This window comes from Narcine bancroftii, chromosome 9 (assembly GCF_036971445.1).
Source record: "Narcine bancroftii isolate sNarBan1 chromosome 9, sNarBan1.hap1, whole genome shotgun sequence".
NCBI lineage: Eukaryota > Metazoa > Chordata > Chondrichthyes > Torpediniformes > Narcinidae > Narcine > Narcine bancroftii.
The window spans coordinates 121914696-121929094 of record NC_091477.1 but is presented as its reverse complement, the minus strand read 5'-3'; the positions used below and the strand labels follow the sequence as shown (position 1 = coordinate 121929094).

The 14399-nt window shown below is 50.5% G+C and overlaps 1 protein-coding gene across 5 annotated transcripts in view; it reads left to right on the top strand.

Annotated features, from left to right (window-relative positions):
• Window positions 1-14399, top strand: part of fndc3ba (fibronectin type III domain containing 3Ba) — a 211432-nt gene that overhangs the window by 126641 nt on the left and 70392 nt on the right. For all 5 annotated transcript variants that reach the window (XM_069897581.1, XM_069897577.1, XM_069897580.1 and 2 more), the window contains exons 4-5: window positions 11932-12008; window positions 13095-13335. In XM_069897581.1, the coding sequence (XP_069753682.1) occupies window positions 11932-12008; window positions 13095-13335 (318 nt within the window). The remainder of the gene's footprint in view (window positions 1-11931; window positions 12009-13094; window positions 13336-14399) is intronic.

Here is a 14399-nt window from a genome sequence, read left to right as displayed (position 1 = left end):
TCACCCATTGTGGCCACTGGAATCACAGTGGAGACGATGAAATAACCACGCAGGGTCTTTTGAGTGAATCAAATGGATTTACTCTTCAGAATGCGAGCAACCTTTTAAAAGTCTGAATCATGCGCCCAACACGCGCTGACGTCATCACGCACTGATGTTACGTGGCCTGTTCGATATCTCCTGGGAGTTGTCACACTGCCATAGCGCCACTACGCACTCTTTGTTTTCTGGAGTTTCTTCCAGGCTGCTCTTCACCTGTGTGAAGACACAAGGTGCCAAATTATTCCTCTGGAGTCTCGTATGTGACGACACTTTGCATTTATGAAGCCTCCAGCATCTTCCTCAAGGTGAATCCTAACATTTTAGTGTGTATATAGATCTTTTGTTGGTCCAGTGTTTGTGGTCCAGGACAGTTAGTGTAGTGGTTAGTGTAACACCTTTACTGTGCCAGTGATCGGGACCAGGTTTGAATCCTGCGTGGTCTTTCAGGAGATTGTATGATCTCCCCGTGTCTATGTGGGTTTTCCCTCGGGGGCTTTGTTTTCTTCCCACCTACCAGGGGTTACTGGTAAATTTGCTGTAATTGGCTAGTGTGGCCTCATGGGCCAAATAGCCTGTTACCATGCAGTACGTCTAAATTTAAATAAATATTTAGGAAGGTGTGCATAATTAAAGATGTCGATAATGAGTTTATTGTCATACAGATTATGTACACGTTCACCGACATACTGCAGCCAAACAGGTACTTCAGGGGAATGAAAACAGCCACAAAAGTGTTCATTAAATTAAAAGTAGATTTTAAATGCACAACAGCCACTCATAAATATTCACTATTATCCCTGTGTTCCCACACAGTCAGTCCTTTTATGGTGTGGGAGCTGTCCCTGATCAGTGTAATAAGGGGGAGGTTCAGGAGCCTGATCACTGTTGGAAAGAAACTGTTCTTGAACCAGAGGAGCTGGTCTTCAGGTTTCTGCACCTTCTGCTCAAAGGGAGCAGTGAGAAGAGGTTTGGTGTTAATGTGGTTGTTGGTCGTCATGGATTTGATAGGCTGAATGGCTTGTTTCCGTGCTGTCTACCTCACCACTCTACTGACGGGCTAATCTGCTGCTAAAATCCTTCTCGTGTCTTAGAGAGGAGGTGTTCAGTGATGCACGGAGGAGGGGCTTGAATCTGATGGGCAGGGAAAATGGAAGAAAGGTAACCTCAGACTCCAGTCATGGTTTACCCATGGTATTCTCCTGCTCTGACCTCAGAGACCCAGCTAGCCAGGTCATTTCTACTTTGCCAGGTACTCCTATCAATGGGAGAGGCCTCTTGGCCCATCGAGCCTTGGATTAGACTTTGAAAGATCTTCAAAGCAGGAGTTGGACACTTATAAATTTGGATAAGCACAAGAGGGATAAGGCAGGTAATGATCCAGGTGCAGATCAGTGGAACCAAGCAGAATAAAAGTTCAGCATGGACTTGATGGACTGAAGGGCCAGTTTCTGTGCTATGGTGTTCTATCTGGCCCATTGAGCCTGCTCCAGCATTCAGTAAGATCACGGCTGATCTGGCCGTGGTCTCAGCTTCACCTGTTCCCCATGACCTTTACTTCATCTGTCTGTGTCTTAAGTATATTCATTGAGGCAGCCTCTACTGCTTCCTTAGGTAGAGAATTCCAGATTCCCCACTCTCTGCGAGAAGCAGATCCTCTTCATCGCTGTCCTAAATCTACTCCCCCGAATCTCGAGGATATGCCCCCGAGTTGTGTTCACATCTTGCCTGTGGAAACAATTCTGCCTTTATCTTAATTGAAATGTTTCTCCAAGATCTACTGAAACCCAGCAATGTGGGTCAGGCCCTAGATCTCGACCACTAACACAGGGCTGTATGGATCTTGACATGTGTGAAGGCCTCTGCTCGATACGACAGTGTCTGTACTTCAGAGAGTGCACCAATTGGCAAAGCTCCACCTGAACTTCTGGAATGCTGGACGCGTTCATGTGTCTCTGTCCTTCTCTTCAAAGAGATCTTTCAAAGACAGGATCCTTCGGAGAGGGGAAGGGGAAAGAGAGTTGGAGGAGAGGGAAGAAAGAGTGGAAGCAGACTGAAGTAGGAGAGGAGAGAGCAGACTACCAGAGGGAGAAACAGACAGTCACAGGTAGAAAGAGAGAGAGAAACTGAATGTCCAGGAAGGTGGAAGGAGAGAGTGAGGCAGGAGGAAGGGAGAAGCAGCCAGAGAGGAGATGGGACAGAGGGAAAGAGAGGTACACAGAGGGAGGGAAGGAGGAGCAGAGAGAGGAATAGACTCAGATGTAGAGAAGGAGGAAAGCTGAGAGAGAGAGAGAAATGGGAATGAGGGAGAGAGAATATTAGGTTAGCAGATAGACAGAGAGAGGGAGAGTGATGGAGAGGGAGAATCAAAGGCCAGCAGCCAGACTGAGAGAAAGAGAAAGAATGAGTGTGTGTGAGAGAGACAGAGAGATGGAGGGAGAGTGAGACAGACAGAGAGGGGGTGTCTGATGGGAGAGACATGGGAGAGCAGTGCATTCATCTCCCTGGGTCGTGTGTTGTCCCTGGGCTGGATTTGGACCGCGGACTCTGCCTGCACGGACGGTGAGGCCTGGTGATTCCCTCAGACATGGTTTGCTTGTGATTTTTCGCATCTTTCCTAGGAATAATATTGTGCTGCTATTTGTTCCTGATGTTTGGTTACTGTCTGATGTCAGACCTGCCAAGTACCGTAAATATCCTAACAGCAGACCACACTGATTCAGGAGGAAAAGTCCATGAATGGGGACTTAGGCAGGTCCTTGCAGGGTAGACTCTTGGCAAGTTCAGGGCAAGTGTTCTTGGTTTCTGGGTTATTAGAACAAAAGATCATGAGAAACAGGAGCAGGAGTCGGCCATTCGGCCTGTCGAGCCTGCTCTGCCATTCAATAAGTTCATGGCTGATCTGGCTGTGGACTCATCCCTATCTATCCATGGGCCTCAATCCCCCTCTTCTTCAAAAATCAATCTATCTGTCTTAAATATGTTCAATGAGGCAGCCTCTACTGCTTCCTTGGGCAGAGAATTCCCCTATTCCTCCTCATCTCTGTCCGAGATCTACTCCCCAAATTTTGACTGTGCCTGAATTCTAGATTAACCAGCCAGTGGAAACAGCCTCCCTGCTTTTAACATGAATTGCTTTCAAAATGTTCGATGTTTCCAGAGGATTCCACCGACCCCCCCACCCGACCCCGCCATCCTTCTAAACCCCAGGGAACAATCTCTCTTCATAAACATCCCCCATAGTTTTCGGAATCAACCTCGCCTGCATCACCTCCAAGGCCAGAATATTCTTTATAGAGTCACACAGTGTGGAAACAGGCCCGTCAGCTCATCCTGCCCACGCCAACCAAAATGTCCCATGCACTCTCATCCCTCTAAACCCATCCTATCCATGTATTTTCTTAAACATTGCAACAGTACCTGCCTCATCTACCTCCGGCAGGATGTTCCGTACACCCACCACCCTCCGTGTAAGTTACCCCTCAGGTTCCTGGTAAATCTCCATCCCACCTCACCTTAAACCTATGACCCTCCTTCCCCCCTCCCCCTCATCTACCTATTCCCTCCTGCCTTTGGGACTGTGCTCTTCCACCTGTTTCCCCCACCATTCTGTTCTGGCACCTGGATGACATTTTTCCAGACCTTGATGAGGGGCTCAAGCCCGAAATGTTGGTTCTGTATCTTTATCTTTGCTCTATAAAGGACCCTGTTTCACCTGCTGAGTTTCTCCAGTGTTGTGCTTTTAATAAATCCTGCTGTGTTTTTTGATAACCCTCTACACTGCCAACAATTCCACCAATCCTAGTATAATCTGCACCCCCTACATTTTCATCCAAGTTGTTTATATTCGTCACCACTAATAGAGGTCCCACCACCAATCCCTGCAGCACATCGTGCTCCTCCCCTATGCCTCTCCCTCCTACCATTTTGTTCTGGCGCCTGCTGACATTTTTCCAGACCTTGACAAAGGTTGAAACGTTGGTTCTTTACCATATAAAGGACACTGACCTGCTGAGCTTCTACAGAAGTGTATTTTTACCTCAACCACAGTGTCCTCAGACTCTTGAGTTTACCCCTTAAACCCATGTCTTCTGGTTACTGATTCCCCTACTCTGGGCAAAAGATCTCCTGATCTATTCCTCCCATGGTTTTGTCCATCTCTATGAGATCACATCTCATCCTCCGGCGCACCAAGGAATAAAGTCCCCTATCCTCTCTTCCCATCTCTTCTGATAACTCAGGGCTCCAAGTTCTGACAACATTATTGTAAATCCTCTCTCTGTTCCCTCTCCAGCTCGGTGACATCTTTCTCATGAGGTTCCCATGAGGTTGGCCACTCAGAGAGTACAGCCTGGCCTTTGGGTCATTTTCACACATCAGCTGACCCCAGCACACAGTGCCAGCTCCGCTGACCATGCGCAGGCACAACCTCCTGCCAGCTGCTCACAGGAACAGGATGGGCACCTCCCCTTCCCTGCTGACCGACCGTGTGGCTGTGGTGGGGCATTTAATCAAGGCGAGGTTGCTGCCCTCACATCCGACAAGGGTCCAAGCCGGTGGGCCTTCCCCAAACTGTGGGGCCCGCTCGTTGTGTGGAAGGGACCAAGCCCTGAATGGCAAACGTCTCTGGACCTCAGGACAGCAAGGGGCCTGGTCTGAGCTGCTAACGTCCTCATCCGATTTGAATTCCTCAAGTTTTAATTACTGGGTTTCAGATCTCAGCTGTGCAGCCAGAGCAGCAATTCACTTACAGGCTCGAAGGCAACAATAGGGTGCCCTGTACTCAGCTGCCCAAGTGCTGGTGAGAGCCCTCCCACCGCCCCTGCAGCTGGGCAGTACTTTACTCATGTTCCACTGGGGCAGGGGCTGTGGCTCCACACCCTTCTGATGCTGCTTTGCCACACTACAACACCTACTTGCATTTCTCTGTCACCTCCCCATCCTTCCCTTCTCTATCTGCCATCTCCCTCTCTCCCCTTCTCCTCTCTGCCTCTCTCCCCCCATTCTCACACCCTCTCTCTTCCACTCTCTCCCTCTCCTGCTTCTCCCCTGCCATCTTTCTCTCCTCTCTCCCTCTTCCCTATCTTAAACCCTGTTCTCACATTCTCTCTCCTTCTTCCCTGCCAACCTTTCTCTCCCTTGCCTCTATTTCCTCTTTCCCTCCATCCTGTCTCAAACCCTCTGCCACTCTCTTCCTTTATTATTTTCTCCTCCTCTCTTCGTCTTTTTCTCCTTTCATTCTCACACCATCCCTCTCTATCTTACACTCCCTCTTCATTTTTCTCTGACTTTCCCTCCACTGACTCCATTCCTCCCTCTTTCTCCCCTCCATCTCCCTTCCTGCTTTATCTCCTCCTCTCTCCCTCCAGTTTCAAACTCTGCCGCCTCTCTCCCCTACTTTCCCTCCCTTTTCATCTTCCCTCCTCTCCACCCCACTTCCCTCTCTGCCTCCTCACCACGATTCCCTCACCCACCCACCCCCAACACTCTCCCTGCGCTGAATGCAAGAGATCAGCTGGTGCTGTTTGGAGGAAGGGGAGACCCCTCTTACCTCCGAGGCGAGTCAGGGATGGACACCTATTTACCTGTGGGATCCTGCTGTGTCCAAGGTACTTGACACGTGCCCACAACCTAACGAGGTTTCCGTGCAAGGACGTATTGGGAGTGGGGGTGTCTTTTTACTGATTGCCCAGGGGTTGGGAGATGTCCAACTCCTGCAACCCCCATTCCATCAGACCATGATACAGGAGCTGAAATAGGATATTCAGCCCATCGAGACTGCCCTGCTATTCAATCATTAACTGATCCATTTCCACACTCAGTCACACTGCTGGCCTTCTCCCTGTAACCTTTGAAACCCTGGCTAATCAAGAACCCATTAACCTCCACCTTCAATGCACCCAATGACCCGGCCTCTACAATCACCTGTGGCAACAAATTCCACTGATTCACCACCCTCTGGCTGAAAATTTCCTCTGCATCTGTACTAAGCGGATGCCCTTCAACTTTGAAGTTGTGCCCTCTCTTCCTAGATTCTTCCCCCATAGGACCTCCCCTGGATCCCTCCGTTCAAGTCACTCCCAGGGCCTGGTCTCCAGAATCCTGACCTGTGACATCGGAGTGGGGCTGGGAACCGCTTGGTCTAACAGTTGCTCAGACAGCTGGGCACCCTGTCTCCTTAACCTGACCCCCTCTCACCCTGTGACCCTGACCTGATGTTGCGTCACTGAATCTCTCCCTCTCAGTGGTGTGACAAGACCCACTGAACCCCACAACTGCTCATGGCAGCAGAGGCCATTTAGCCCATGAGAACCCTACTCATTCCCCACTTCAGTTATTTTCCCTCTAACCTCTCCTCCATTCTCACCAACACTTACCAGGGATTTGGGTTCAATCCCAACCTCAAGGGCTTTTTTGTTGCTTTTGCTAAAAGCCCAAATATTTTGGGTGAGGCTATCATTTGGGAACTCACAGGATGCAGGATGGCTGCATTTCTGGCAAAACCAGGACCACGGGGTGACTAGAGGTTGCATTGCAAGCAGACCAGGACACATCCCATACATCAAAGTACAGTACAGATACAGAGAGAGATGAGTTGGGACAGAGCAAAGGCAGTGTCATTGTACTGGTGTGGGGTTCATTCAGGAGTCTGATAACAGCAAGAAAGAAACTGTCCTTGAATCTGGGGGTGCGTGATCTCACACTCATGAATTTTACTTATGGGAGGAGCGTTAAGAGAGTGTGATGGGGGTGGGTCTTTTAATATGTTGGCTGCTTTTCCAAGGCAGCAGGAGTTGCAGATGGAGTCAATGGAGGGGAGGGGGCTAATGTGATGGAGTTGATGGAGGGGAGGAGGAAGGTTGCACGAGTTCCCTGGGTGGGGAGTCGGGGGGGGGGTGGAGTTGGGGGGGGGGAGGTTGCACGAGTTCCCTGGGTGGAGAGTCGGGGGGGGGGGGGGGGGGGAGATTGCACGAGTTCCCTGGGTGGGGAGTCGGGGGGGGGGGGGGAGATTGCACGAGTTCCCTGGGTGGAGAGTCGGGGGGGGGGGGAGATTGCACGAGTTCCCTGGGCGGAGAGTCGGGGGGGGGGAGTTTGCACGAGTTCCCTGGGTGGGGAGTCGGGGGGGGGGGGGGAGATTGCACGAGTTCCCTGGGTGGGGAGTCGGGGGGGGGGGGGAGGTTGCACGAGTTCCCTGGGTGGAGAGTCGGGGGGGGGGGGAGTTTGCACGAGTTCCCTGGGTGGGGAGTGGGGGGGGGGGGGAGGTTGCACGAGTTCCCTGGGTGGAGAGTCGGGGGGGGGGGGGAGGTTGCACGAGTTCCCTGGGTGGAGAGTCGGGGGGGGGGGGGAGTTTGCACGAGTTCTTTGGCTGTTTGTCAAGTTTTCCAGCCAAGTTTCCTGTTTATCGGACGCGCTGCGACTGGACGAAGGCGGGGTGGGGGTGGGGGTGGGGGCGGTTGGGGGCGGGGGGTAGGGCTTCTGCGGGGCCGCGGACACGTGGGGAGAAGCGACACGTCGGGGCGATCGTGAACGAGCGCAGCGGAGTTTTGGCAGCAATTCCCGAGTTCGTTCCCAGTCGCGCTCCTGGGCTCTGGTTTGATTGACAGGAGAGCGGTGGGTGAGGGCGCCACCTGCTGGAGGCAACTGAGATCCGCAGCTCCCACAGATTCTCCCTCTCCCCCCCCTCTGCATCCACCTCCCAGCCAGCGCCCCGGGGAGGGGTCGACGGGCTTCTTGACCCAGCTGCCAGCTTTGCCTGGATTCCACTCAAGGGATTGCCCAAGCTAGTGTCTAAAAGGTTCCAGGTTCCTTTTATTGTCACATTAAAAATGTGATCTACCTGATGGAAGTCCGAGAGTCTCCGTGAGCGTTGCCCGGTGCCCCTAACAATAGGAGAAAGAAGCAAACGAGAGTCCCTTCAGAGTCACTGAGTGTCCGTGGATTTGCCTCCAGTGCTCCCGCAGCCTCTGCTGCCATACGGACTCCTGTCCGATCCATCGGCCACCCCGAGCCCCAGATCCAAACCTCCAAAACGATCAAGAAACCTTGAGTGCCCGAGACCCTTCGGGAGCCCCTCTTGCCCTCTCGAATCCCGGCTCCCGGGAGCCCCTTGCTGGCCCGACGCCATGCTCATCATCCTGCAGGGTCGTCTCCGCTACTTCTCCTTCTCAATGGGGTAGGGCGGCAGTATTCGCCCCGTTCAAGTTAATTATGGAGAAGGATATCTGCACCCTCTCCATAGCTTCCACATCCTTCCTATAATGAGGTGACCAGAACTGAACACAATACTCTTTAAGTGTTGTCTCACCAGAGATTAGTAGAGCTGCAACGTGACCTTGGTCCTCTTGAACTCAATCCCTTATTAGTGAATCCCAGCTTAACTATCCTCTCAACTTGTGCGGCAGCCTTGAGGGATGTATGGATTTGGACCCCAAGGTCCCTCTCTTTATCCACACTCTTAAGTAACTGACCATTAACCCTGTACTCTGCCTTCTGGTTTGTCCTTCCAAAATGCATCACCTCACACTTATCCAGATGCCTGTTGGAATGGGATGGGAACTTCTGAAACATCCCAAGAGAGAAAAAGCCAAGCATAAAACCAAGGATGATACAAGCTTTTCCAACTGTTTGCAGAGACAGCTATTGACATCAACGGGGGTAAAACACAAAGGTCTCCAGACACTGTGACTGAAGTAAAAACACAAAGCTAGGGAAACTTTATACAATAAAATCCCTGTGATCCAGAATTCAGGAAACCTGCAGCCTCAAGCAATCAGCAAAAGAAAATTACCAAAAGTAAATGGGTAAAAAATACGGACATTTAAAATTGGCGCCCCTTGCCGTTAGTTCTCCATTCAACTAGAAAATTCACTTATCTGGCATCTACCGATCCCCATGGGAGCCAGATACTAGGGATTTTACTGTACAGCAAAGATAACCAAACGTAACCAATGTTTTGGGCCTGAGCCCTTCATCAGGGTATGAGTTCAGGCACCTGCCTACATTTTGTTCATACCCTGATGAAGGGGTCAGGCCCAAAATGTTGGATACATAAAGATCACTGTTTGACCTACTGAGTTTCCCCAGTATTGTGTTTTTACTGTTGACATCAATGGTTCCATCATGGAGAGAGTGGAGGGCACAAAGTTCCTTAGTCTGCATAAATAGGATGACCTATCCAGAATCCACAACACCTCCTCATTAGTCAGGAAGTCTCAACACCAACACTTCTTCGGGAGGTTGAGGAGGGCAAGGCTACCGCCCCACATCTTGACAACAAAAGCACAATTGAGAGTGTCCTGTCTGGCTACATCAGTGTGTGGGACGGTGGGTGCAAAGGATCGGACAGGGAGTCAATACAGAGGATCATCAAAATGGCCGAGAAGACCACTGGGGTCTCCCTTTCCTCTACTGGGAGCGTTGCTTAATTAGGGCTCAAAGGATTATTAAGGACCTCTTCCATCCAGCACATGGTATCTTTGACTCACTGCCATCGAAGGAGGTACAGGAACTGCTGGTCTGTGAGATTGATGAACAGTATCCCATAACCAAGTAAATCATTCCAAAATATTTAAATGTATTTATTTCAAATTATATATTTACATTTATATGTGATTATTATGTGCTGTCCATTGTTTGTGTGCACAAGCTCCATGGTCCAGAGAAATACTGTGTTGTGGGGTTGTATATGCACAGTTAGACGATAATAAACTTGAACTTGAGATAGACGGCGATAGTGGTTCTAGTTTTCCCACCAGACAGACACTCGTTTGGCAGGGGCTGGGTTTAAGGCAGGGGATGGGGTTTAAAGTGGGAGGGGGTTAAGGCAGGAGATGGGGTTTAAGACAGGGGATGGGGTTTAAAGTGGGAGGGGTTTGGCAGGAGATGGGGTTTAAGGCAGGGGCTGGATTTAAGGTGAGAGATGGGGTTTAAAGCAGGGGATGGGGTTTAAGGTGGGGGTGGGGTTTAAGACAGGGGATGGGGTTTAAGGCAGAACTCAGAACGTGAGTTCTGATGAAAGGCACAGACCCGAAATGTTGGTTCACCTTTTCTTCCTATGGGCCTGCGTGACTTGCTGAGTTTCTCCAGCACGTTTGGGTACTGCCCTCGGAACCTGTGACGAGTTAACTGGATGTCAGTCAGGGAATGTTCGGCAACAGGAACTGGTGAGGGACTGGCTCTGGGAGGCGGGGGGAGGAGAAGGATGCCAACAGCTGCCACAGTTGGGTAAGGGGGGGAATGCAACACTATGGGAGGGGCAGCTCACTGAACTCAGGATTCCTGCTCTGAATGGACAGACCTGTGAATGTAATTGTACTAGTTTTAAAAAAGGAACTGAGAAAAACCCTACACTGGGGCCAGGTCAGTTTTGAAGGCAGGCACTTGAAAGGTTGATTGGGAGAGGCTCCATCTCTGTCAGCTGTCCAATACCTCATCCCCTCCCCCAAGCTTCTTCCACCCTTTGACATGTCGCTATTTCTCCTCACCCCTGGAGTCTTCGTAAAGGTTCCTGACCTGAAACCTTGACTGATTTGTTCTATCTGTGGGCACTGCCCAATCCCCTGAATCCCTCCTGCTCTTTGCTCCTTGAGTACAGGGATTGGGACCTCATGATACATTTGTGAGACCACAGTTGGGGCATTGTGTGCATTTCTGGAAGGATGTATTAAGCTGCAGAAAAGATTCACGAGGACGTTGCTGAGACGGAGGCTGGTTGGTCTGGGACTTTTCTCCCTGGAGCATCAGGGTGACCTAGTACCATAGGACGTCACAGCACAAAAAGCAAGCCCTTCTAGTTTACCTGGTCCCACTAACCATACCCAGTCCATATCCCTCCATACCCCTCCCATCCACGTACCTGTCCAACTCTTCTTTAATGTTAAAATTGAGCCCGCATTCACCACTTCAGCTGGCAGCTCGTTCCACACTCCCACCTCTCTCTGTGTGAAGAAGTTCCCCCTAAACTTTTCCCCTTTTACCCTTAACCCATGTCCTCTGGTTTGTATCTCACCTACCCTCAGTGGAAATAGCCGACCTACATTTACTCTGTCTGTCCCCCTTATAATTTTAAATACCTCGATCAAATCTCCCCTCATTCTTCACTAGGGAATAAAGTCCTGACCTGTTTAACCTTATAAAACCACGAGGAGCATAGTTAAGGTGAATGGCCCACATTTTATTTCCCCAGGGTAAAGATACATGACCAACATTTTGAATTTTGGGGTCAAAACATTATTATATATCTTTACTTCCTGTGGATGCTGCGAGACCTGCTGTGTCCCCCAACATTCCCATGATCAAGTCTTGTTGCAACCAAATAATATATTTCTCCTTCAACAAAGGTGGTTTATTCAGTGATTAAAATCACATTAATGCAGTATTACACTCTACTTCTAGTTAAACACATTTCACAGGTTCAAATTAAGATGTGGTCATTGTCCTGCAGAGCTCTCTGGTCCCAGAAATCACTCATCATCTCCAATGAGATGAGTCTCAAAAACTTTGGTGAGGCCACACTTGGAATTCTGTGTGCAATACGGGTCATCCCATCGCAGCAAGGATGTGGAGATTTTGGAAAAGGGTCAGAAGAGGTTCCCCAGGATGTTGCCTGGATTAGACGATAGGAGCTATGGGGAAAGTTTGGCCAAACATGGGTTGTCCCAGCTGATCTCTCTCTGTACCTCTGCACATCCGTACTGTGCCTTGCTTTTACTGTGTTTGAGATGCTGACTGGTCAGTTTACAAAACAACCTCTCTCATTGCCCCTTGTGACAATAAACGCACTTGAAGTGACTGAGGGGCGTATTCCTGCTTCAGTTTTGTATGTTCATTTGTTCCTAAGATGCTTCTTCACGCCAGTACCTGCCCTCCTTCATGGTGTGTGTTCATTGTCAGGTCCAGCAGAGGTACCCATGATGTCCCCCAATGGATCGATCCCGCCCATCCACGTCCCACCAGGCTACATCTCACAGGTGAGTCAGGGGGTCAGCAGCTGGGGAGGGGACATTCTGTAGGTTGGGGAGATGATCTTGGGGCAGAGTATCCAAGGGAAGAAGGGTGATGGGAAGAGTGATCGTGGGAGAGTGTCCGTGTGGATTGTCCGTGGGGAGAGTGTCTGTGGGGGAAGAGTGTCCAGTGGAGAGTGTCTAGGGCAGTGTCCGTGGGGAGAAGGGGTGACAGGGGAGAGCATCTGTGGGAGATTGTCCGTTGGCTGTGGGACAGATGTGGTGGGTGGGGAGAGTGGGTGATGGGGGAGATTGAGCAGGTGGCAGGAATTTGTGATAAGGGAAAGAACATGTATTTTGTGGTTTAATAAGGAGGAGGAATTCAGAATGCGGATCCTTTGAGCAGGATGTGGATTAGCCACTAGTTTAACAAAACAATCCTGACCTGTCTTTGAACTCAGGAGGTTAAAGAGAGTGTGTGAGGCCAGGTCAACGGGCTTTGCTGTGTCGCAATCAATGAGGGGGAGCATGTTTAACTCATGACTTCTGGAAATGTGTGTGTAAGGGGGGTGTATGTGTTTGTGTACATATTTGTGTCTGTATTAATTGGTGAGTAGTTGCGTGTGAATAGGCATGTGTGTGTGCATCACCCTTGACCTGTTTATAATGCAGTCGGACAGTGGATGGGAGGTGTTGGGGATGAGCACAGAGAGAGGGTTTTCTACAGTCTGGGGCTCTGGAGTCTCCATATTGCTGGAGATCATTCAGTTCGAACACCTTCTGGATGCAAAATAGAGGAATGCAGTCTGGATAAATGTCTTCAGGACTAACGTTCTCTCCCCCTCTCTCTGTTTCTCTCCTTTCCCTTTTCTCCCTCCCACCTTCTCTCCCTTTCTCTCACTCTCCTTTCCCTTCCTTTTTCGCTCCCTCCCTCTCCCTCCTGTCCCTCCATTCCCCCTCCCTCTCCCTCCCCTCTCCATTTCCCTGCTCCCTCTTTCTCCCTCTCCCTTCCTACTCTCTTTCTTCCCCTTCCCCCCTCCCTCACGCTTTCTCCCTCCCTCTCCCTTTCTTCCTCCTTCCCACCCCCCCCCTCCCTCACCATGCCACCTCCAGGTGATCGAAGACAACACCGGAGTTCGCAGGGTGGTGGTAACTCCTCAGTCTCCGGAGTGCTTCCCCCCGAGTTACCCATCCGCCATGTCTCCGAGCCATCCCCTGCCTCCATACATCACGCACCATCCCCCCCTCATCCCTCACTCGCATGCAGCCTACTACCCTCCCGTCACTGGCCCCGGAGACCTACCCCCTCCCTTCTATCAGCACCACCTGCCGCCTACAATCTACGGGGAGCAAGGTAACTGCCGCACAGCGCAGTAGTTCTGCGGGGGCACGCGTGAGAGGGTGGGGCACTCGACGGCCATAACAAAGGCCCCAGAGAGGGGTGAGAAGAAGCATGAAGTTAACACCGGCTCCTGGGGATGGTAGAGTCGAGGTGGTGCATGTGGGGAGGGAGGAGGGTATGGGGCGGTGGGGAGGGAGGGGAAATGGTGGGAGGGTGCAGGGGTGTGCCATGGGGGTTGAGGGTGGTGGGAGGAGCAGTCAAAGATGGACCAGGTCCTGCCGAGTGGGATTTCAGTCAGGATTGAGATCCCCCTTCCCCAGATAACCGTCTCTCGACACCAGCAGAGACAGAAGATGGTTCAGAATAATTTCCAAATGTCCACCAGAAAAATCGCTTTCCTTAAAAACACTCGTGTGATTTCAACTTCCAATAAAACTCTCCTCTACACCCACTCCTTATCAGATAACTAAACTATGACTGAGCTCAACATATAGAGGTATTGTACTATAAGATATAGGAGCAGAAATAGGCCATTCAGGCCATCGAATCTGCCCCACCATTCAATCATAAGCTGATCCATTTCCCCACTCAGCCCCACTGCCCAGCCTTCTCCCTATAACCTTTGATGCCCTGGCTAATTAAGAACCTATCACTCTCTGCCTTAAATGACCCGGCCTCCACAACCGCCTGTGGCAACAAATTCCACAGATTCACCCCCCTCTGGCTAAAGAAATTCGTCTGCATCCTTGTGCTAAGTGAACACCCTTCAACCTTGTAGACTCTCCCTCCATGGGAAACAACCTTTCTACATCTACTCTGTCCACACCTTTCAAAATTTTAAATGTTTTAATGAGATTTCCCCTCATTTGCCTGAATTCTGACAAGTGCAGGCCAAGAGCTGTCAAATGTGCCCTCATAAGCTCCTGAACTGGAGGGGTCTAGCATCCTTGCAGGTCCAGGGAGTTGAAATTAGATTGGCAGGAGGAGGGAAACAAGAGTGTTAGAGTAGATAGTGAGGTGGAGGAGGTTAAAGTTCATGCAAGGACTGCACGTAGAGACAGAAATCAAAGGTCCGC